This window comes from Sprattus sprattus, assembly GCF_963457725.1.
Source record: "Sprattus sprattus genome assembly, chromosome: 16".
Classification (NCBI taxonomy): Eukaryota; Metazoa; Chordata; class Actinopteri; order Clupeiformes; family Clupeidae; genus Sprattus; species Sprattus sprattus.
Window position 1 is genome coordinate 8,390,498 of NC_137914.1, and position 25,482 is coordinate 8,415,979.

A 25,482-nucleotide genomic window follows, 5' to 3' on the forward strand; every position below is an offset into this window, starting at 1 on the left:
GCTATTTCCTGGTGTGTCCGATGGATGTGATTACCTTTTGACCATAATTACCTCTCCATTAGCTCCCAGGTCTTTGTGGGATTCATCTGAAATGAGGCAGGTTTCCACTGGATTAAGCCACAGACTCAGCCCCCCTACCTCACACCCCTCCCCAACTCATTTCCACTCAAATCAGAACTGAAACCCCGCTGACTGGCCTCGTGGATGAAAATATCATTTATATGCAGATGAATCCTTCAATTGGAAAATCAGCAACAAAAAAAGAAAGCACACTGTTTAATTTCACTTCTATTTTAGAAGCCAGGACCTTTCACCCCAATGTGTTATCGTGCTCTGTGCAGTCACATTCCTGCAGTGGTCTGGGGCTCTTTCCTTAGAGGTGACGCCTCCCACAGTGACCCTGGCAACAAATGCAAGTTGACACATCAGCATCAGCATCAGCATCAGCACCGCCAGTGGAAGTGTTCTGGCTCAGTGCACAGTTGGTGGACACGTAAACCACCATGCTGATGCACAAGGAGAGGAGACTGCAATAGTTCAGGGTGCACGCACAGAGCCATGCTACATTCAAAATGATGCGGTTTCATTGTAGTATTCTGTGTATGTGTATGTTGGCCTGTGTGTGTGTGTAGATAGATAGATAGATAGATAGATAGATAGATAGATAGATAGATAGATAGATAGATATACACACACACAGTATCTGTGTAAATATGACAAATAATAATGTATGTAGCGTGAGTGTGAGGAAAAAAAAGATTTCCATTTATAGGGGTAGATCTCTAAAGAGAAGGGAATTCTTCTGAAAACTGCTCTTCCAACCTGCCATTCCTGGACAACCACAAGGTCATACCTGATAAGAAATCATCATTAGAGGCAGTCTCTGGGGAAAAAAGGTCCTGTATTTCTCATTATGGGCTGTGATCAAAAGTCCAAGGGTTAAATGGACCCCTAGTTTCCAGACAACAGGCTAGCACAAAGTTATTCTTGAAGAGCACATTGTATAGTATAAACAAGAACCTCTCCCACCCCAAACATTACCTAAGACAACAGGCTAGCACAAAGTTATTCTTGAAGAGCACATTGTATAGTATAAACAAGAACCTCTCCCACCCCAAACATTACCTAAGACAACAGGCTAGCACAAAGTTATTCTTGAAGAGCACATTGTATAGTATAAACAAGAACCTCTCCCACCCCAAACATTACCTAAGACAACAGGCTAGCACAAAGTTATTCTTGAAGAGCACATTGTATAGTATAAACAAGAACCTCTCCCACCCCAAACATTACCTAAAGCACACTCTCTGATCCCATCTCTTGACCTGGCCATGCTAAAGAAACAAACTACAGGCAAAATAAAAAGTGTTTTTTTTCCCCCACACCACCAAACAGCAAGCCAGCAGACAATGATGAAAATAAAAACTTTTAATCTCTAAACTTTCCTCTTTTTTGTCAAAACCAGTATACCTCAACCATCTCCCCCAAATAAGAAGAAAAGAAACCCCTTTGTTCCTCTGCCTTCTTATTCACAAGCACAGCAACCTTTGAAATTTGACGCTGAAATGTCCCAGAGCTGGACGAGCAAACTCTATTCAGTGTGAAAAACACCCGAGGCAGGACAGTCTTGTTTTCACACGGAATAGAGTTTGCCCGTCCACTGAATAGAGTTTGCTCGTCCACTGAATAGAGTTTGCCCGTCCACGGAATAGAGTTTGCTCGTCCACTGAATAGAGTTTGCTCGACGAGTCCTTCACTTCTTTCCCTGCGATCCAAAGAAATGAATAGATGTCCTGTCAACACATAGGTTCCTTTTCTCCCCCCTGTAGACGGCGGACAAGCGTAAGGTGATGCTGGACGAGCTGGCGATAGAGGTGGCCCAGGAGAAGTCTCGCCACAAGGAGGAGCTGAGCGACGTGCGGCTGCATCACGAGAAGGAGGTGCTGAGCGTGCGTGCCCGCTACGAAAAGGAGCTCCGCGGCCTCCACGAGGAGAAGAACCGCACGGAGGAGGAGATCCGGTCACAGCTCCGGGAGGAGAAGGTGAGGGAGAGAGGGGTAGAGAGGGAGAGAGATGGATGAGGGCCGGGAAGGTCGAGTGCATGAGCAGGAGTGAGACAGATGGTTGGCTTTTAACCTGGAGGCCAACCGTGACCACAGTTCAGAGAGGGGGGGAGAGAAGGAGGGATGAGTTGTAGAGAATGAAACATAGGAGGAGAGAAAAAGGGAGCAGGAGGAGAGAAAGAAGGAGCAGGAGGTGCCACATGGCCTACATGAGGAGGACCTGAATACTGGACAGAGGAGAAACCACAAACACCGCTCAAAGAGCAGCAGAAGATAAAGCCATGAGCGAGGAAAGAAAGACAAAGGAAAAAGAATGAGAGAAAGTTAGAGAGAGAGAGAGAGAAAGCCATGAAGTGTCCATTAGGAGAAGCAGCACACGGAGGGAGTTATGAATGCGTATCGTCAAGGGAGATGACGAGGCATAAACATGCAGACACAAGGAGGGAGAGCGGTAAGCAAGTAATGAACTAGATAAAGTGGGGGGAAATAGGAGCCATGAAAAAGCCTCACTAAAAAGAAGAACAAGGAGAAAGACAGAGACCGAGGAGGCGATAGGCTCAGGAGAATCCATTACAGTTCAATTACAATTCCATTTAAAACAAGTACATGTACCAGAATGTACAACCAACAGCGCTGCATGTAATCACTTCTCAAACACCCTCATTTAACAGCACTCCCAAGGCCGTGTTCACCACACCCCCTCCACCTTACCCCCTGAGGTGTGTGACTGTAGTTAGAGGGCACGGTCTGGCTCCGCTCCCCGTCTTCAGTCTGGCTAATTGACCAGGGTGGGGACTCAGGGCCAGGGAGCCGGTGGCTGTCGGTGGAGCGCTAGCTGTTAGCCTGGAACCACGCAGCGCTGTTGCGTCCTCGCCGCATGAGGGATCACAGCGCCACGTCATGCTCCGCTGCGCCGCAGTAATTGGGTTATTCCTGCCGCATGCTCTCGCACTTGTGGCTCAAGACACCCTCTTTGTGTGTGTGTGTGTGTGTGTGTGTGTGTGTGTGTGTGTGTGTGTGTGTGTGTGTGTGTGTGTGTGTGTGTGTGTGTGTGTGTGTGTGTATGCGTGTTGAGGGTGATTTGAAGAGAAATGGAGCTCTGTGATCAGACATGTAACGGTGGAGTAGTTCAGGAAATTAAATTCGTAGGGAACCCTGTAAGGTTTTGAGGTTGTCTAATGTGCAATAAAGGTTTTTTTTAAACAACAGTACATATGCATGCCTTTGATTTTGTTTCCTCCATCTTTCCACCAAGAGTTAATTCATCCGTATGGCTTCCTGCTTGAGAATACCAATAGACTACCTTGATGAATGACACTCAATAGTCTGGAATAACATACGCTCAGTTTAGTTTGTTCTTTGCCAATACTCAAAACTCTCAGTAATTCCTCCTCGGAATAGTTGATGCAAGTCTGCAACATCAGCGCAGAAAAGACTGGTGTTTTGGGCTGCGTCAGTTTGAGTCTGTGTTTGTGCTGCTCCGTAGGCTCGCACCAAAGAGATGGAGGGGCTGCAGCAGAGTGTGGAGGAACTCCAGGCTCAGGTGCTGTCCATGGAGGGCACCAAGGGCTGGTTTGAGCGCAGGCTGAAGGAGGCTGAGGTAATGCAGGAGGAAACCACATATTCATTAATACTGATCCCAGACCTGTGTGTGGTTGTCATGCTTGTGTTGAGTCATTATTCATTCCTCAAGTCAAAGTCCTCATGGACCATGCCTCTCATAACCTGAGACGAAGGGGTGGTGGTAATATTGTGAACCTGTTATAAATCTACATTAAGAGGACCCCGAATTGAATGCTGACATTTGTGAATTAGATGGTTGTAATATTTCTTTAAACATAATTAGTTTCGAGCATTTAGTCATGGAGAATTGTGTCACCAAATCACCAAAGTGTCATGGGCGAATAGCCTCGACCTTCTTGAGGCACCCCGGTTGCAAACTGGATCAGTCACTAGACATGCATGAAGACGAGACTAACTCATTACACCTTTGGCCACATGATGTCAGTATTGGTTTCTGCGTGATTTCATCACTGTTTGCAGGCACTCCCCTTTGGATTGTGATGCATTTTTTATGCAGAGGCATAATATGGTCTCCAACTGCAAAACAATGTGTTTCCATTGTTGAAATGTTGTGTGTTTTGTGTTTTGTTGGACCCATGGCCTCTGGTTGAACCCCTATCAATTATGGATGCAGATTTCTGATGGAGGGTAGCGGTAATCGCACTGTTCTTGGGGGTTCTAACAGCTTGTTCTTTGTGCAGGAGAGTATAGAGAAGAACGTTCTAGATCACCAGGAGGCGATTGAAAATCTGCAGAAGGAGCATGCTGTTCAGATGGAGGTGAGAGGAAGAGGACCCCTCCCCCCGTCCTGCCCCCCAATCACACACACACACACACACACACACACACACACACTGTATTCATGCTCATAGAGACACAAAGAAAAATGGACATTTACATACATGAAGTGGGAAGCAAAGTGTAGACAAAGTGCTTACATGTGTGTTAGACTTGCTACAGGACAAATGTGTACACACACTCACACACACAAACACACACACACACACACACACCGGCTCCTGGGATTGTCTCAGATGATTGAAGACATTGCCAAGTGCAGTGTTGCAGTTTAGTGGAAAGTCATGACTCGGGTAACTATTTCAGTCCGATGACTATCTGCTGCTTATTTGAATGATCCCATTTCAAACCATAGACCAATCTGACAACACGATTCTCTGCTGTGGTCATGCTGGATGCTGTTCAATCACTGACGTGTCTAATCCAGGCCCTGGGTGCCCGCTGTGTTCCTAGCTTCTGCTAGAGCCTGCTTCCGTTTTTGTGAGAACACTTCCAGTCATGAATGTGTAATGTGGACTTTAAAGCACTAGTGCTGATTTATTTTCTCATGTTATTTGAACTCGCTGCCTTGTAGTAAAAGTAATTACTCGGGGACATGCGAGAGTAATTCATCACTCTCGCTTATCCTGGGGGCTGCTAATGTTGTGGAAATTCACATTAAACAACCAGTGTGTCTGGAGAGATTCACACAGATTCACATTCGCCGAGGAGTTTCACAAGTTATTCTCCATGAATCCTCATATCTCCCACCATTGAAATAACACTCGAGATCAATAGGTTCATCAGTAGAGTCCCACGTTGCACCCCTAGAAATGAAGACGTATGTTTGGCAGTAGCTCTAAACAGTGCCCTAAGCAAGCCATAACTTTGATTAAGCATACACAGAAGTTGATCAGCACGCTATTTATCAGCAGCAGCAGCAGCAGCATCTAAATGGTAACACTGACCCAACCGTCCTTGTAAACACTGGAAGATGTTTCATCATCTGAGTCTCAGAGTCCATGCCCTGAAAAAGAGCCAGCATTAAAGGTCGTAGATAAGCTGAAAACTCTTACCTTAATGATCAAAAGACATCATCTCACAGATGGTCCGAACTAAATATTCAGTGAAAAAACAAAATCTTCGGGTGAAAACAAGAATTGTATCAAATCACCAAGGACATTTTAAATCATCTACATTGCTTTTGAGAACATAGGAGATATGAAATCCGGTTTCCACATCAGATAAATAAATGTCTGCAGTGAGTGTTCATCACAGGAATCAGACCGGAAGCGTTCCGTATAGTAGCATACGTTATTTGTGTCTGGTTAATGTAATAAAACACTGTTTCTCTGTACAGGGTAAGGAAGGAGAGGTGGAGGCTGGGAAGCTACAGCTAGCTGAGGTGGAGAAACAGGGTGAGGCCCATGAAGCCTCCATTGCCAAACTCAAACAGGTACGACGCAAGGAAATCACACTAACATTTATGAGCTCCGATATGTGCAGCACCACAAGTGTACGATAGATGAGCCTAATGCACGCAGCTGATCTGCTCTTCGCATTGGAAACAGTAATGAAGCCATTGGACCAGAAAGGTTGGACGCTAATGTGTCTCTCTAATCTACTTAGTCATTGGCAATGCACTCTCCACTGTGTATCATATGGACCCCTGCACTAAATGAATGGCCTCCAGAATTGATCGAGAGACATTTGAAGGCATGCAGGCCAAGGCAGTAGTTTCGGCTTACTTGAATTCTCATGAAGTGGTAGACTACACTACGAAAATTCAGTTTATAATTGGTATTTTAGAGTTTACAGTTAATAGGGAATCTTCTAGTGAAGCATAATTCAGTTTTGGATACATTCCTTGACCAGTTTGAAGCCCTGACTAAATGTAAATGAGATTGTTGCTTATCTTAAAAAAAAAAAAAACACTAAGTTTGCTCACATTTTGGTTGGGTCTACGAAATGTAATGGTTTCATATTAAAACACTCCAGCGCTCCATGTGTATAGAAGGTATTTAGCTCCCTCAGCGTGGGGGTGTGTTCATTGAACTCGTCCTCGATGTGACTTAGAATAGCCTGCCTGGTTCCTAGCAGCAGAACAATACTCCCACCTCTCCGTGGGTACTGTCGCTGCCAGGAGTCCCCTGGAGACACAGCGTTCTTTTTCTCGAGAGTTACAAAATTGGTCTTTTAACAAACCCACCCCCCGTCTCAACCATGTTTAGCGGTGTGTTAAAAGAAGACCTTTATCTCCGTTGTGTGTATGACTTTCTTATCTCTCTTTCTCTCTCTCTCTCTCTCTCTCTCTCTCTCTCTCCTTCTCTCTCTCCTTTTTCTCTTTGTGTGTGTGCCTTGTGCAGGAGATTAAAGACACAGTGGACGGACAGAGAATCCTGGAGAAGAAGGGAAGCTCTGCGGTAAGTGGAAGCCAAACACAAAGACAGACAGACAGAGAGAGAGAGAGAGAGAGAGATAGAGAAAGAGGAGATAGGAAGGATGAGGGGAAAGGGGTGCGCGAAGGAAACGTGATGAGTCAGCTCCTTTCCATGTCCTATTTCCACTCTCTTTTTTAAATTGACACGTTGACTTCCAGATGGCTTCTTGCGCCTACCCCCCTCAAACCCATCCCATTCCCCCCGCTCCGCAACACTGGGCCACGGCTCTGTCTCAGCCCCCAAGGCTGCATTTTGCCCTCCCTTTGTCCCTCCCTGTCTCCCTCCCTTCCTTGTTACGCACTCTTTCTTGGTCCTTGTTAAGACACTCTTGTTCTCTCCATCCCCGTGCTACGTGCACGTGGCAAGCAGCCATCCATCATTCGATCTTCCCAGCACTAATCACGCTGTTAAGTGATCCACCTAAGCTGTTCTGGTAAACACCACGCCCAGTGAATGGTTCGGCATAGGGAACTAAGCCAGATCTATTAGTTTGGGGGGAATAGACACCTCTCGTCTATCACGCGGTGGTAGGCCTGAATGCCACCCGATGCAAGCGGGCTGTCCATTTCCGATCGTAACGCATACCTGGCAGTGCAGGTAAGGCAGGACCAGTCAAGGATGCCTTCCCCAGGTTCCTTAACCCGAAGTACTCATTTTACCCACGAGACCCGTGTTGTCTCATCAGCACCACCACCTGTCCTCCTCACATGGCAGATAGATGGAGGCCTCCCGTTCTGCTCAGGCGGTGTTGATGGCACTTGATCTCATGTCACTTGGCAGCGTGCAGCATACACACTCTCACACACAAGCACAGGTGTCACATACACTCAGGTGTGACAACGTGGAGGCCTGACAGAAACTGGAACCAGCCACCCCCCCCAGCCACACAGACACACACACACACACATGCACACACACACACACACACACACACACATACACACACACACACACACACACACACACACACACACACACACATCCTCTGACTCTTCTCCTCTCCACTCCTTTCCACTTTCATGTTTAGTTATCTTTCATGTTTGTCATGTCATTTTTACCCTTCTCTGCTCCTCTCATGTTTCTCATGTCACACACACACACACACACACACACACACACACACACACACACACTCCTCTCATGTTTCTCTGCCTTTTCCTTGTCTCCGTCCCGTGCAGCTGAAGGACCTAAAGAGGCAGCTGCACCTGGAGAGGAAGCGGGCGGAGAAGCTCCAGGAGAGGCTGCAGGAGATCCTCACCAACACTAAGACCCGCACAGGTAAGACGAGAGGGGCCCAGAGGTGGCCGCCCCGCCCCACCCGCCAGCCCCACACACAGCACGTGCCTCACCCACACACTCTCACATCCAGAAACGAAAGCAGGGAGGTAGGAGAGAAGGAAAGAAGAGAGGGGATGGAGAGAAGCCAAGACACTGGTCTAGGGGCATCTTCTCAAGTAGTCGGAGAGCGTGTGGAGAGGCCCTGTTACATCACGAGAGCATGAAACATTTAGAACAGGTAAGTGAATATGCAGAGCAGGCATAAATAACACAGCAGGTGAAAAGAGGTGCCTCCGCCTGGTGCAGATGACTACAAATTAGTAAATGTTGAAGCCCGTGGCCATATTACCCGTCCCCCTCCACTCCCCTCTACAAGAAACACTGAGATGCTCACCTAAGCCCTTCGCTTCATCTGCTTTAGGTTCATGTCTTTAGTAGGGACTAACGCTTTTGGAGTGAAACTGAAAACCAGGCTCTCTGTCATCTGTGGTTTGGTTCACGGCACCGTGTGAGAGCGGTGGGCTGTAGATTCTGGCGTCCTGACAGTGAAGTGTGCAGAGTGTCTGTAAATAAACCCTCTTACACACAACATAATTAAAGCAATGCTTCAGAAGTTTAAAAGAACATCGGTGATAAATCACTTTTGTGCAGTGTTCCTGAACGCTCTCTCTCTCTCTTTTGCACTCATGAGAAGGGAATGAGGCACAATGTGGGTAAATCATTGTGTTAATCGTTCCTCTCACATACATTGAAAAACACAACAGAAAAACATTTTCACAAACTACAGAAGGCCACGGATGGGTCATATTTACATTTTCTGAAATGTCCCTACTTAGTCAGTTGTAGAAGCTGTCCTGATGCAGAATGTAATTCCATTGGGGTGGAGAGACTACAATCACAAGGTACTATTACTATTATTATAAGTGATGAGTGTTTTTAGCAATCATACTTTTCCCTCAGCATTTTATCCCGATGAACTTAATCCTTTTGAAACCCCATCATTGTTCACATAGGCATTTTAATCCACATCAACTTCTTTGGTTTATCAATCAGTGGTGATCATAGGTCACATGGATCTTACTCTTTGATCCTTTTAGCATGCATCTAGGTGTCCTATCCATATCATAAAGGTCATGTGAAGGCCACAATCTATAGGTTATGTGTTTATCTCGGCTGGATTGAGGTGTGATCACGTGTGACTGTTAAAAACCTATCTGATGGTTTTGAACGTTCAGTCAGTGTGGGTGTTAATTGGAGCCATTGTTTTTTCCCTTAGTAAGCACTTCTGCTGAAGCATTGCTCTGTATGTACAGGGAATAGGCCCAATAAAGATTTTTATCTCCGTCATGTTGAAATTAAGTCAATTTACATTCTGTTCTGTGGTCACTGATTTGGAAAATTAGCTGAAAGCTGGGGGGAAAAAAGGCTTCTTCAGCCATCACACAATAATTTTTTGGTTAAGAGCACTCACTGTTATACATTCTATTGTCTTTCTTCATAAAAATGACAGTAAGTGCAGAAGATTTTAACCCTATGCGAATCCCTCCAGAGCCTTTGGCTTCTTGATGTTGATTAACCTCCAGGACGGAGTTGATTACCTTTTTGGCTCGCATTGACTCCATAGTTGATCTGGGCGCCTCAATGGTCTGCAAAAAATTGTACACATGATACACACAAATTGTACACAGGATTTCATAGCACCTTTGAAAACTTGATGGTGAGTGGTGTCTTGGAAAAACAGTAACTCCTTGGGGGACCCCATGATGTGGGGTGCTAAATATTTGATGGGACCCCCTTCCCCAAATGTGCCAAAGAGCCATGCATACTCGCATTTGCTCTCTGTTGATTGTTGGTGATGCCAGGGCAGTCCTCTTTTGGGCCATCCATTATTGAAGCACTCGTGAATTTTTAATGGCTGCTCTACAGAAAGTTTAGAATCAGACATTTTAAAGTAGGTAAGCTTTATCTTTGTCATCTGTCTGGTAAGATCTTAAGACGGCAGCGTGTAGAACAGCAAGCGGACGTTGACACACACACACACACACACACTCGCACCTTGTTGCCTCGGCCACTCAGAACACTCTTATGTACTTTTGCAGTGGAAGCGACAGCTATGGTATAATGGCTCCCTCCCCGCAGAGAGATGTAGGTGTAGAGACTGATCTAAAGCAGCCCTGCTTCATCCTCTCCTGTCAGCTCAGCTGCGTGCGTGCGTGCGTGCGTGCGTGCGTGCGTGCGTGCTTCAGCCCTCTTGAAGATATGTGACATTTTGGTTATATATATCCTTTGGAAATGGAATGAGTACCTTTTTACGATATTCTGATCAGATTAGCAAAATACTTCAGAATAGAATGGTCCTCCTCCCAATTTTGATCATCACTTACAATTACTAATGTTTGACTGTATTAATAAGTCCTCACTTCAGTGATCATGTGTTAATGTGTGTACCTGTACCTTTCTGATTCTCTCTTTCTCTCTCTCTCTCTCTCTCTCTTTCTCTCCCCATCTCTTTGTCTGTCTGTGTCTGTGCGTGTGTGTGTGTGTGTGTGTGTTTTCTGGTCCCCAGGCCTGGAGGAGCTGGTTCTGTCCGAGCTCAACTCTCCGAGCCGCACGCAGCAGACCGGGGACGGCAGCAGTGTCTCCTCATTCAGCTATCGGGAGATGATGAAGGAGGGAGGGGCCACCCAGAGTGGCAACAAGGTACCCTATCGCACTGCACTGCACTGGACTGCACTACCCTACCCTACCCTACCCTACCCTACCCTACCCAACCCTACCCCACCCTACCCTACCCTACCCTACCCTACACTACACTACACTACACTACACTACACTACACTACACTACACTACACTACACTACACTACACTACACTACACTACACTACACTACACTACACTACACTACACTACACTACACTACAATCTGTTGATCACAACAACCCAGCTACACAAAATGTATTAAGCCAGAAAGTGATTCACACGCCTTTAAAGGCCTGTCACTCGTCACACCAGCATCTAAATCATCAGGGGCCGTATTCACAAAGAATCTTAGGGCTAAAAGTAGCTCATAAGTGGCGAATTTAGGAGAAACTCCTAAAAGTAATGGGCGTGTCAGTCTTAAATTTAGGACTCCTATTTTTTTTTACTAAGAGCAATTCACAATGTATTTTATCCCTAAAAGTAGCACCTAAGTCTAAGACATCATAAAACTCCTCATGAGGACTCCTAAGTCACTAAGACTTATTCACAAAAAATCGTAATATGGCTGCAGCCGACTTGGAATTGATAAAAGACATTGCTTAAACCGTGAAGGTATTAATATTGTCGTAGAATTAGCGCGGGATGCAATGACGCCTTTAAACACGATGTGTCCCGAAGTGAAATGTTTGGAAACATAAAGATAGCCTATTTGGCTTCGCGAAAAACGCAAATGACGACACTGGGAATCATCCGTCAGACGTTTAATTCATCAAACTATCAACGCACTGTAGACCCCACATCATCCAACAGTTTATCCAGTTGCCTTTGGACAATTGCCTATAACACAAGATCAAAGTAAATTCCATGGCGATCGCAGGAATGTCCAGTGACGGGACACACATTACAATAATTGCCCCATCAAAAGATGAGGACGTTTTCGTCTACCGTGGCCTGGATGTACCGATGACTCGTGCATTTCAACGTAGAGCGGTCTGCAGCAGGTTTTTGAGAACTTACCAGCTGGATGCCGCTGGGGTGACAGTGGCTATTGGTCCTGGGACCAGTAGGCTTTCGCTTAGGCTACGTTTCACGTTCGTTTCGCTTTGATCAATTAAGATTGGAGGGCTTAAAGGGCCGTATGTGCTGATATTTGAAGTGGTCAAGGGCTGGAAATATAATAGCCTAACAGTTTGCTGGGTGCTTTAATTATTACTGCCTTGATTGCCATATTTTATATTGATCGCTTTCTATTTCTCTTAACGTGCAAAGTGTCATTCCCGTTGGATGCACAAACTTGTCATCATGAGTGTGCATTCTGCTAACTGCACTGTCCATAACTATTTAATATGACTTAATTTGAAGCCTAGGTTATTCTCTTATTTTCAGTTGATATAGTGGGATTGTTAGAGGGACGTCACAAATGAGTTTTTAATGAGAGAGCCTGTCAACAACCAATCACCGTCCTCACCCCTTCTAAACTCGTGCATGAGAATCGACGTCATCTATAGCAACGGTGCTTTTATCTTAAGCTTAGGAGTTTGTATTATCCTTAGTATGAGTAGGTCTCAGAGGCGTTGTGAATCACTTTTAAGAAATTACTCCTACGTAAAATGTTTTATCGCGAGTTAGGAGCACTCTTACTGGTAAGATAAAAAGCTTTGTGAATACGGCCCCAGACCAACAGTGGCCATCGACGACCATGTTATGTTTGCCACATCCCGTTGCCGTGACAACCGAATCCCTGACTCCAGGCAGACGGCATTTGCCACGAACAGCCATCGGTGGTGCGAGTTAGACCTCAGACGCTGCCGCCATCGACAGGCAATTGTAGACTCCAGACACCGTTCCCTTGCTATTGACATCCGAGTCTTCCCTTGTTGAGCTGGGAGAGCTCACATGTTGCTCCATGCGCACAGGAAAGACTATAAATAGCCCCTGGGTAGTGGAGTTACTATAAATACTGGCCCTTTGAATAAACACCCTGTATCAGTGTTTGTGCTGTCACTTGTTTTGGGTGGAGCATCGTCTTATTTTAAGCACAGGAAAAGGCCAAGATGTATCTGCAAGCGAAAGACTTGGGTGTTTTGTTACCTCTCCACGAATAATTAACCAGCTTTTTTCAACTGCCTTTGCAGTCATTTTTCTCATGTTTTTTTCATTACATTCCATTAAAAATGTAGGTTTATTAGTGGACATAATAAAGGAGAAAATTGGGATTTGAAAGTGATGAAATGGGCATGAGCGGCAAAGATAAAATGCAGGTTAATTATACACTTTACATGCATCCAAAACTCAGATGTGCCTTTAAACCGTGTGCTTTTATGTGCTCCCTTGGCGCACTGCAATCAAAAGATGAAAAGCAGAAGAGCCTATACGCCCTACTCGTCTGGCTTTCCAGACAGGTTCAGTCAAAGCTAATTAAAACGCTTCAGTCTCCGTTTGCGTCAGCTATACATGCCATTGTGAGACGCGCTGAAAAGAGAGCTATATTTTCTTAATTTCTCACATCAGAGACTGAATTTCCTTCTTTTTTTTTTTTTATCCTTGCGCTTGATAATATTTTGTGCAGCCAGTCTAAGAAACGAAGCCTTTTCTTCAATTCTCGGCTTTCCAGCTTTTGTTTATCTTTATGCCAGAGCCGCTCTTCTCTTCTGAGTGCTGATCCTGCAGTTTTCAGCTCTCTGTCTGAACTCAAACCAGCGCTTTGCGAAGCCGTCTTGATTTCTCACCATGTAGTGTTTTTGAGTGGCCAATGGAGATAGGGAAGCTCCTGGGCCTCTCCGCAGATGTTGTGCACAGGGAGCATTTATTAGTGGGCCTCCGTCCCGTCTGCCTGAGCTGATAAGGTCAGTGGAGCTCGTAGCCTACTCAGTCACACAGCCCTGCAGTTATCAAAAGTGTCTAAGTATAAGACAACACACTTTCTGTCTTTCTGTCTCTCTCTCTCTTTTACCTCTCCCCTTCTACCTCTCTCTCTCTCTCTCTCACACACACACACACACACACACACACACACACACACACACACACACACACACACACACACACACACACACACACAAAACAGCCGGGGTATGTGTCCAGCTGATGCCAGCAGAAGTGTGCTCTCTCTGATTTTCTTATGGCCCTCGTGTTTACTCTGCCCTCCTCTCTGTCTTCATTTGTAATGCCATCTGTTTGTCCTTCTTTTGTCCTCTCTTTTCCTCGCTGCATTTGATTCTTCTCCCTTTCATCGTATTTCTTCCTCTAACTTGCCCTCTCTTCTATTCTCATCTTCCTTTACTCTCTCTAACGCTTACTCTTTCTCTCTCACTCCTCACTCCCTCCCTTCATGTTTCTCTCTCTCTCTTTTTTCACCATGTCTCATTATCTTTCTCCCTTCCTCTCTCATCTCTCTACCTTCCCCTCTAATCTCTCTACCTTCCCCTCTAATCTCTCCCCCTCTTTCTCTCCCTCTCTTCCTCCATCTCTCTCTCTCCCTCTCTTTCTCTCCCTCTCTCCCTTCCTCTCTCATCTCTCTGCCTTCCCCTCTAATCTCTCCCTCTCTCTCTGTCTCTCTCTCCCTCTCTCTAGTCTAACACGGGTAGTCCTCAGTCTCAACGGCCGGCGGACCTGTCTGATGATGAAGTCAGTGAGCTGTTCCAGAGGCTGGCCGAGGTCCAACAGGAGAAGTGGCTGCTGGAGGAGAAGGTGCCCCACCCCCCATCCCCACCCCAACACACACACACACACACACACACACACACACACACACACACACACACATATTTATACAGACAAACATGTTCTCTCTCTTCCCACACACACACACACACACACACACACACACACACACACACACACACACACACACACACACACACACACACACACACACACACACACACACACAAAAACACACAAACACACAAACACACACACACACACACACACACAAACACGTAGCACTGTTGTCCAAAACACAACCCTGCATTTCAGAGATACAGGCTAGTTCTCAGGAAAGGGCCCTCCATATCCATTTTATTAATCCAGCAACACAGAAATATAGACTTTTTGTTTTGTTTTAAACAAGGCAGTTTATAATGCTCAAGTGTTTAGAATCTCCTCCACTGTCATTTATTGTAGCTGCATATGCACCCCAGTTGCCCCCAAGTGCTCTGCAGCGTGATTCAGGGCTCATTAAAATCTCAGCAGACGCGATAGATTTTAGCATTTATGGGTTATGATATGAAGTCCGAGAACAACAGAGGCGGGGGGTGGCATGGTTTATAAGGCCTGCCTGTAGTCCAGGACGTTGTTTTGGGGACAATATTTTAGCAGCTGTAAATTTTTGATGCTTTGAGCTGGATGCTGGATATTTTTGTACGACTGTTCCCAGAAATAGACCTTTTCAAACGAAACTGTAGTTGAAGCATCTGGTGAAAGCCACTGAAGAAAAAAAAAAAACTCTAGTGATGCCCGTGACTGGAATAATGGAACGGGTGTCCATAGCACTACTTTGTACCGTGCTTTAAAGTTTACTTTCACGTGTGACTTTTACTACATTGCAAAGGCCAAGGAACAGGAGAGATTTTCCATTTTGCTGTCGTTCGGTGCGACATTCAGACGACGTGCTGTATGTCCAAACCACTGACATTTATGTCCGCATGTGAACGCTCTTTATCAGACCTACAGACGTTCCCTTTTATGTTTACATCAACATTTGCTCGGTTACCAGATGCTTTTATCCTGAGCTGACTTGTGCGACCATATACGGTCCAGGCATATGGACACCGAGGGAGACTATTTGTTCTACAAATGCCAGAGCCAACCACTAAACCATGTACTGCACATCAGCACATAACCATGCTGCTGCTGCTCAGACGCATGTACTCCTGAGAGGCTTACCTCATAGCCAACTAGCCCAGGAGCGAAATGTTTACCACGCAAAAAACCTGGCCTCTACAGGACGCTGTGTTGTACTCGTTATCTTTGGGAGAACCATCACAGGTTTCAAGATCACATCTGCTGTGCTCTCTCCACCTTTAATGTAACAGATCACACACACACACACACACAGACACACACAGACACACACAGACACACACAGACACACACAGACACACACAGACACACACAGACACACACAGACACACACAGACACACACAGACACACACAGACACACACAGACACACACAGACACACACAGACACACACAGACACACACAGACACACACAGGCACACACAGACACACACAGACACACACAGACACACAGACATGCCTTGGAACCTTTCCCTGCTGTGTGTCCCAGAACCTGAGCCCAAGGAAAGCCAACAATATTGTGATTTTTGTGATTGTGAACGCTGTACAGTAGTAACAAAAATGTATTTTTGAATATACTGTTATATATATACAATGTGTCCTTGTCCTCGTGTTTGTCACATCATTCTGGAGTTTTCTCTGCCCTCCTGGACCTTTTTTTTTTGGGAACAGGCGACACTGTGTTGTTGTTGTTATTTTTTATACAATGTAGAGTTGTAAAAAGAGATAGGGGTAGAAGTCAGAGTCTGTCAGTGATCCGTAGTGCAGGGAGACTGGAGGACAGTGCTGGGCTGGCTCTTCTGTTGCTGTTTTTGGAGCCTCCTCCATTGTCACCAGTCAGCAGCAAACAGCAGCACTAGCCCCCAGACCTGTTTACCCACGAGCCCATCCATTAGCCTCATGCACTGCTCACTGTTTGATTAATGGACACGTCTGACAACAGCATTGTGTGTGGGGACCCGAGGGGGTGTGTGTGAGGAGGTGGTGAGTGTGTGTGTGTGTGTGTGTGTGGTCCGTTGTTTGTGTGTGGGTGTGGGTGACTGTAGATGTATACGTGATACGTGTATTGTTTCTGCTCCGCCTGACAAGGTGAAACACTTGGAGGTCAGCTGCTCATCCATGGCAGATGACATCTGTAAGAAGAGTGCCATCATCGAGACCTACGTCATGGACAGCAGGAGAGGTAAGGCCAACAAACCCCCCCCCCCCCCCCCACCACCAACTGACCAGATGACACTGCTCTGTCAAAAGATTCTGCCATTGCCCAGATCGCTTTTTATATGCAGTGCTTGCTGACGGCTGATAGAGACGGGCTGCATGCGAGTCTGCTAAACTACTACTGCACAGCAAAGAGAGCACGGGGGCCTTACAGTTAGACCGTAACTGAGAATAACTCAGAATGACATGCATATTAATCATGATAAGAGGTACCTTTAATGGAGATCCTCTTTATTAGCACTTGTCTTTAGTAGAGGAGACGAAAACTCTGGTGTCTGATCATTTGACTATCCTTTTGTCGAAGTTAAGGTCATCAATACGCTCATGTTTTACTGCCCAGATGTTGATGTGCGATATATGGAGAGAAAAAAAAAGGGTGGAAGACAAATTACAAACATCACAGCAACACTGAACGATGTGATTCTTTGGCTTTACGATGTTTTCCCTTCAAAGTCGTCTCCGTAATGTCCTCATGTTGATGTCTTCGGATCGGTTTTGACAAATGGCCCATGTCGACAGCTTCGCGCATAAATAGATAATTTCACTCATCCGCATTGTTGTGGTGCGCACTGTGTTCTATTATTACATTTGAACTTGTCTAAGCATAATGCGCCTTAAATGTTCCTGCCGGCGCTATTTATAATGACTCTATTTTCGTGTGCAATGTGGGGTGCACTTGGATAAGGTTGAAACGGCTCTTTTCTTTTTAATAAAAAAAATATCCTGTGATCTCAGCTGTGGGGCCTGATTAGATTTTTCCTGAGTTTGTCTTTATTAAGAGACTCGGGGTGCGTGTTGGCGTTCTGCTCCTTTTCCAATCGACATAATGGCATCCCACCAGGCTCAAGGAGCCAGTGGCACACACACCACCACCACCACCAGCTGCCCACCCATATAGAGAAGAGGGCACGCCTGTCTCATAGCAGCAGTTACTGGACTGATTAAACCGAACAGTGGGATTGACGCTCACAATAATGGAGAAATGAAAATGAAGCGTGCAGTCAAAAAATTGCGTATTAAAGTAACTGAGAGGTATAATCATAAAAACTTGATGAGGCCACCTATAATTTGAGTAGATCAAAAAGATGGATCCTTCCTACCCCCTTTGGAGCCATTCTATTCACTATTAAAAACTGCTGTGGTACAGATAACATCTGCCATTTTTAGGAAGCATATTTCTAAGATCAAGGAAGTAAAAATGAAAGAAGATTGCGTTGATGTTTGTGAAACCGTAGAAGAAAGAAACGTCTCTCTTTCCGTGGAGGAACTGCACTCTGACACCAACACGGCTCCACACTGGGTTTGACCCTTATAAATGCCTATCTGTGTCCGCACTCATGCATAGTGAAAAGTAATGGATCTTGTTGTTGTACTGGCCGCTGACATTAACGCCGATAATGAAGTTGCTTTAATGAAACCTTTGGATGTCAGATAGTGAAAGCCACACACCACCTCTGGTCGCTCAGTCTTAACTGCCGAGTCGTGAGGAGTCTCGAGTGTCTCAGCTGTGCTCAGCAGGACCAGCCCTCTGCCAACCGTTGTAACGTTCTAGTAAAATTAGATTTTCCCGAGCGTCGGAAACTTGTTCGGAATGCCCCAGTTTCCAGCCGTGGATCTAGTCCAGGCTGCTCGAGACTTGACTGCAGACATGGCATGGCATGCCTACTTGCCTGTCAGCCTGCTAGTTTGAATGTGTTTATGCACGCGGAAGGAAGCAGTCGGGCTCAATAATAACCGCCGAGTCGCGTGACGTGAGCTGAAGACTCAGGTGATTTCAGGCCACACACACACCACTTAGAGGCCAACCCCTAAAAAGCGTGGGTGTGTCTGAAGAGCCTGGAAGTTTTTTTTATTTTTAAAATTTCTTTCACAGAACTGAATAAGTCATTTTCTGTCCGATTTTCAGACCTTTCAGGGTTTTCCTTTCGACTGCCTGCGCTCCCTCCCCATTGTGGAGGCCAGCGAAGAAAAGATGCTGCTGCTGCACGCGGCTCGACATTTAGTGTCGTCTTTAATTGCCAGTGCATACATTGCTATATAATGTGCAGGGGTGGAGGGGTGGCAAAGATGAGCGGCGAAATCACAGTCAGCACTTTTCCCAAAGGCTAATGGGGGAACGGATGGAGAGAATCACAATGCACTTGCACCGGAAGACACAAGAGCGGAATTTACAGCGCTCGCCATGCACTAAATTTCAACGTGTTTAATTCTCATTACGTGTTGTGACATTTATCCCGGTGGCGTCGTTACATTTAGCTCTGATCTAGAAAAGCATTTGGATAAATATTTAACTTTGCTGAATGCACTCAGCTCCATGTGCCGAGAGAGAGAAAATATCCCTTTCCCATTGGATAATATTTTAAGACTAGCGCACAGGTTGGATATCCCAGAAGTTGCTGCATCTTTCATACTCTTAAAAACTAGTTCATCGCCATTTGAAAATCTGAAAGCTTTTTTTTTTTGTGTGTGTGGAAGAGGCTGGAGGCTGCTGGAGGGCTATATACAAAGTCACGGTAGTCACATTTGTTTTGGACAAACACTGAAATATACTGTAGCGATACGAGTCACGTTTTATAAAGCCTTCTTCCAGCATTAGTCTCACTGGAGGTTCCCACTGCAGTCTGATCAACCTTAGGACTCTTGACTTGACTGTGTTCCACTTGCCTTCATTTACCGTACCACGATTGCCATTGCTAAGCATTACCAGAGCAGTCATCAAACGCATTACTACTTTTATAGGCCTCTAATGGCTTCCATCACTTAGGCACGATCTGACATTACGAAGTAGTCAGGTCTTCTTTTTCGGGGGGAGGGGGAGGTCACCTAATAATATAAGGTAGTTACTGCTCATCCTCCCTGGCTCTCAATCTTCTTCCGCACGGCTTGACACACTAATGCGCACGCATCTACACACACACATTCCCACACACACCAATTCTCACACACACACACCAATTCTCACACACACACACACACACACACACACACACACGGTAACATTCTCACACACACACACACACACACACACACACACACACACACACACACGGCAACAGATGTCCCCCTTTTTTTCAGTCAGAGCCTCGCTTTCCTCCTCCTGCAGCAACCTTGGCAGAACCCTGTGAGATTACAGTCATCATTCCTCAGCAGCCATCCCCATTCAAGAATCTAGGTTACACCTCCGGCTCCCCAAAAGCCACAGGCACAAGGGAGGACAAGAGGGAGGGAAAGGGCTAAAGAGAAGAAAAAAAAATTGAAAAGGGGGGGCAACCAGGAAGGAGGCTGTTCTCTCTCTCTCTCTCCCTCTCTTCCCCCCTCTCTCTCCATCTCTCTCTCTCTCTCTCCCTCTCCCCCCCTCTCTCTCCATCTTTCTCTCTTTCTCTCCCTCTTGCTCTCTCTCTCTCTCTCCCTCTCCCTCTCTTCCCCCCCTCTCTCTCTCCATCTCTCTCTCTTTCTCTCCCTCTCTCTCTCTCTCTCTTTCCCCCCTCTTTCTCCCTCCCTCTCCCTCTCTCTCTTTCTCTCTCCCTCTCTTTATGCCCCACTGTATGTGTTCCTACCCCTCTGTTTTTTAATTTCATGACTGACTGATTTAACATTTAATGCCAGGCCAGATTCCATTAGGCCGTCTTTGTTTCTAATTGTAAATATTGTTGCTGTAAAGAAGTTGAAGGTCTCTTCTCCTGTGCTTCCCCTGGCTGACTGCGTCGTTCCTTCAGATGTTTTCATCCTCTTTGCGTTCCCTCTGTGTCTTCTGAGAGCTGGGCAGGGCCTGCTCTAGTCCCTCGCTGTAATGTTATTAGGATTACTTCCCCCCTCTTATCTGCTGCCTGCTTCCCCACCACCACCCCCCATGGAACCAGAGTTTGATGTATCTGATCTGAAATATCGCAAACAGGCCAGGCGATAAGGCTGGATAAGACCCCAGCGGTGTTGGTGGAAAGCGGTTATTCAGGGTGTTCCCATGCCTCTGAGGACACTTCTGCCGCAACGAGTAATAAACCACTGCTGAAACAGCTTTGTGTCGGGTCAGAAATGATTGTGGTATGGCGAAACACATACACGCCCAAGAACGGCAGCTGAGAATTTATAATAAGTGACATTTGATTACCTCTAAATCTTTGTATTTCTAAATAGTATATTATTCCTGCAATCAATCAAGTTGATCACGTTCAGGATGATGAGAAAAAAACAGAGTAAACTGTTGGAGTAAACTGTCCACTGCAGACATGGAATGAATTGGCCCAGTGGCTTCCATGAATATGTTTGACCTGTACAGTGAAGCAAAACAGGGATAATAGTTGTTTCCCATGGAAGGCTTTTCTGTTCTGCACAACACCTTCCTCCTTGTGTCTGCACTGTGACTAGTGAAACAGTTCTGCACAACACCTTCCTCCTTGTGTCTGCACTGTGACTAGTGAAACAGTTCTGCACAACACCTTCCTCCTTGTGTCTGCACTGTGACTAGTGAAACAGTTCTGCACAACACCTTCCTCGTGTCTGCACTGTGACTAGTGAAACAGTTCCACCGCCTGCCATTTTCTGCTGTCCAGAGCAAGTGCTCAAATGGAAAACTCTGATTGTGACAGATTACAGGTTTATAACAGTGCGAAACTAGTCTGTTCCAGTGAGCAGGTCAAACTCATTCAGAAAAGTCTTTGGACCAATTCACACATTTCTCACAGTATTTTGACCTTAAAGGCGTGGTCTGTGATTTCTAATTCCACACTTTTTGTCAAATACAGCTAATTTCTCCTCACGGTCCTCTATCTGTCGCTTCAGTATTTGCGCTCCAGAAGACTCTGGTGTTCGTACACAGTCTTGGCTCTGTAAACTGGAAAAAAAAAACATGGCGGCTCGGGCCGAGCCAATGAACAAGGTACTTCTGAAGCCAAAAGGGAGGGGTGTGATTTGATTGGCTGTTGAGCTCAAAGTATCAACCCCCAAACCAAATTCTGGACTACATCTTTAGGAGTAACACTAAGAAATGCAGTGTTTGCTGTTCATGAGATCACCAAAGCGGTTTTATGGAGGGTAACCTAACAACAACACTGGATATGTATGTACCATTACTTAATGCACACAAAGTTTGCCCGATTATTTGTATGTATGTGTGTGTTGCTTAAATCGGTACCACTTTACAATAAGACTCCATTATAAATGGTTTATAAATAGGTTATTAATTAGGTTGTAAACCCTTTGTAAGTCATTAATAAGCACTTATAAATGAGTTTAAACACAGTTTTTAAACGTCGCTGCGGGCTCACTATTTGGGAAGATCCCCATCTTGGCAACCCACTGTCTATCCCTTAACTTGCTCTACTACAATTTTTTTGGGGGGGGGGTTAATCTCTAGTACCAGATACAAGAATGGTAGGGAGTGTGCAATTGGGCTAGTAGAGCAAGTTAAGGGAAAGACAGTGGGTTACCAAGATGGGGATCTTCCCAAATAGTGAGCCTGCATCGATGTATAAAAACTGTGTTTATAACTAATTTATAAGGGCTTATTAATGACTTACAAAGGGTTTACAACCTAATTAATAAACCATTTATAAACCATTTATAATGGAGTCTTATTGTAAAGTGGTACCCATAAATCTATATCTAAGAGTCTGCAGTTCACTTGTACGTGCATGTGTGTACGTGTGAGGCGCATGTCTGCACATGTGTGTAGGTGTGGAGAGGAGAAGAGACAAAAGGAGGAGCCGGTGGATGGGAGCTGACATTTGCAGGATTTAAATGATTCAGGAAGCAGGCATGCCTGACTGAGCCCAACACTCATCCTCAATAATACAGAGTTTCTTGCTCTCCTCCTCCTCTTGCCTCCTGTGCTTAGGGGAGGTCTGGATCTGAGTGCCAGACGCCTGGCTCTGAGACGAGCCACTCACCTGGCCACAGCCTGCAGACAGACTTGCTGTCGTCCTTCTCATTTCCTCTGCCTTACTCCCTCTGTGTGTCTCCCTGGATCTGTCTCTTTCTCCTTTACTTCACTTACACTCTTGCTTTTCTGCTGGTCTTTTTTTGTCCCTGTGCATAACTGTGTCTGTCTCATTCTTTCTTTCTCTCTTTCTTTCTCTCATCTCTCTCTTCTTATTCCCTCTCTCAGCCCCCCCCCCATATTACCTTTCTGCTCTTCTTTATTTTCTTATTTTTTCTCTCTCCATTTGTTTCCCCCTTGTTCTCTCTTCCTCCTCTCCTTCTCTCTGTTCTCCTCTCCTCTCTGTCCTCCTCTCCTTCTCTCTGTCTGTTGCATTTTAGTGTATATAGAGAATTTGATCCTAGACTGCACCACATCACCCAGGAGGAGAAGTAATCCCTGCAGTAGACATGACACTTCCCTGCTGCAACCCAGCTCAGCGCCTAACCCATGTCATACATCTCTTCTCAAGCATCACACCGTCCCACAAGCAGTCTTATTGCCTCACCATACGCCAGAAATGACTGCCTACTTTTCCCTGCTACACACGCACAGAAATAATAATACTTTGTAAACACTTCTTTACACTCTCCCATCTGACTGACTGCCCATCCCTTGCACAGCACTCTCTCTCTCTCTCACACACACACACACACACACACACACACACACACACACACACACACACACACACACACACACACACACAGATACACCACCCTTCTTTAAAAGGATTTCCTAACCAAACCACCCAGCTTTGACACGGGTACACACACACACACAAACACATATACAAGCAGACTTACATTAACATTTGAAAGAGCCGAGCAAAGCCACAACTCCCAAAGGTAATGCATCCTCATGACAGAATCCCTGGACAGTGTAGTGCAACATGACTGGAGGCTGGTGAGAATAATATCTCAGCAGAACAGATGGCATTAGGGGTAGATGACTAAGTGAGTCTGCTTCGGGGCGCATTTACATACAGAGGATTCAGTCCATATGAAACAAACCCAGATACAACCCAGCCCACCACGTTGTTTGGTTGAGCAGGTGAGAGCTCCGCAGTTGTACTTGTAAAGACTAAAGCAGCCAGTTTTCGAGAGGTTGCCTTGGTCCACATCAGAGGAAGCCTGTGTGGACTGGAGCCAGTTGAAGGATGTCAATTATGTGGGGTTTTGCTGTTTTTTTTTTGCTCGAGGTGAGCCCATTTTGCCAGTTTTGTTTGTCGCAAAACAACAGTTCTCATATGAGTTCCAGAGGACGTCCTCGGGATATCTGGGCCAGAGGATACAGTATAGCTATACTCGACAATGCTGTCCACCAAAACAGTCATGTTTCAAAGATGTTATTTATAGATAACTGGAGGAAAAGGGATTCATGTGCAGAACAGGGCAGTAATGGGTCATGTTGGTTAGTGTATACACACACGTTTAAGTGACTGAAACTGAGACTGCTTTTAGATGCCTGCTTTTGTGTGTGATGGTATGTTATAAAATGAATGTATGTATGAGCGAAAGAGAGTGATGGTTGAATGTGTGGCCATATGTACCAGCATGGGTTGTGATCACTGCTTGTCAGAGACAGATGGAACTGTGTGTGTGTGTGTGAGTGCATGCGCGTGCCAGAGCAGGAGATGACTGTATACATAGGAGAAAGACTGAGGGAAGAATGTGTCTGTGTGTTCGTGTGTGTCTGTCTGTCTGTAGAGACCGCATGAGATGACTATGCATAGGAGGAAGATAGGGAAGTGTGTGTTTATGTGTGTGTGCAGAGCCGACCACAGTATGTGCGTATGTATGACAGAGAGGCATGATAGGGGGTGGGGGGCTGGGGGGGTGTAGGCTGTGGAGTTGAAGGGAAACATCAGCTACATGCCGCAGTCATGCGTCGACAGGGGGTTTATTTGTAGACGCCGCATCTCTTTCCCACTAAGTGCTCTTCCCTGCCGCTGCAGGAGTTACTCAGGGTGAGGTTCTCAGGCAACACACACACACTGTCATACACACAGACTCTCTCTCTCTCTCTCTCTCTCTCTCACTCACTCACTCACTCACTCACTCACTCACTCACTCACTCACTCACTCACTCACTCACTCACTCACTCACTCACTCACTCACTCACTCACTCACTCACTCACTCACTCACTCACTCACTCACTCACTCACTCACTCACTCACTCACTCACTCACTCACTCACTCACTCACTCACTCACTCACTCACTCACTCACACACACACACACACACACAGTCTAATACACAATCACACACACTTCCACATTCACACACACACACACACACACACTGTCATACACACAGACTCACACTCTCTCTCTCACACACACACACACACAGTCTAATACACAATCACACACACTTCCACATTCTCACACACACACACACACACACACACACACAGAGGGTGTGCTGCAGACTCCCCATGCTTTCCCCTAGCCGCATGTCCCTGATGGAACATGAAGCATCTCTACCCTCTTGCCCTTGGTTGGGAAGGCATCTCGCCAGACTTTTCTGACACGTTCATCCATTTTGAAAAGTGCTGCACCGCCCAAATGTGACAAGCATTCAAGTGTTGTTTTTCACACACACTCTTGACTGAAAAATGTCATCTAGATCTGTATTTATTCAACTCTCCATTTTTTTGTGTTTGTTCATTTGATGGCAGTGGGATGGATAGTGATCATTGGGGCTGCTTAGCAAAAA

General features: G+C 45.7%; 1 protein-coding gene across 2 annotated transcripts in view; it reads left to right on the top strand.

The window, feature by feature from the left end:
• gripap1 (GRIP1 associated protein 1) overlaps positions 1-25,482 on the top strand; it is a 52,093-nt gene that overhangs the window by 17,461 nt on the left and 9,150 nt on the right. For both annotated transcript variants that reach the window (XM_080854297.1, XM_080854298.1), the window contains 9 exons: positions 1,830-2,042; positions 3,550-3,663; positions 4,328-4,405; positions 5,764-5,859; positions 6,770-6,826; positions 8,023-8,122; positions 10,689-10,822; positions 14,398-14,514; positions 16,717-16,810. In XM_080854297.1, the coding sequence (XP_080710423.1) occupies positions 1,830-2,042; positions 3,550-3,663; positions 4,328-4,405; positions 5,764-5,859; positions 6,770-6,826; positions 8,023-8,122; positions 10,689-10,822; positions 14,398-14,514; positions 16,717-16,810 (1,003 nt within the window). The remainder of the gene's footprint in view (positions 1-1,829; positions 2,043-3,549; positions 3,664-4,327; positions 4,406-5,763; positions 5,860-6,769; positions 6,827-8,022; positions 8,123-10,688; positions 10,823-14,397; positions 14,515-16,716; positions 16,811-25,482) is intronic.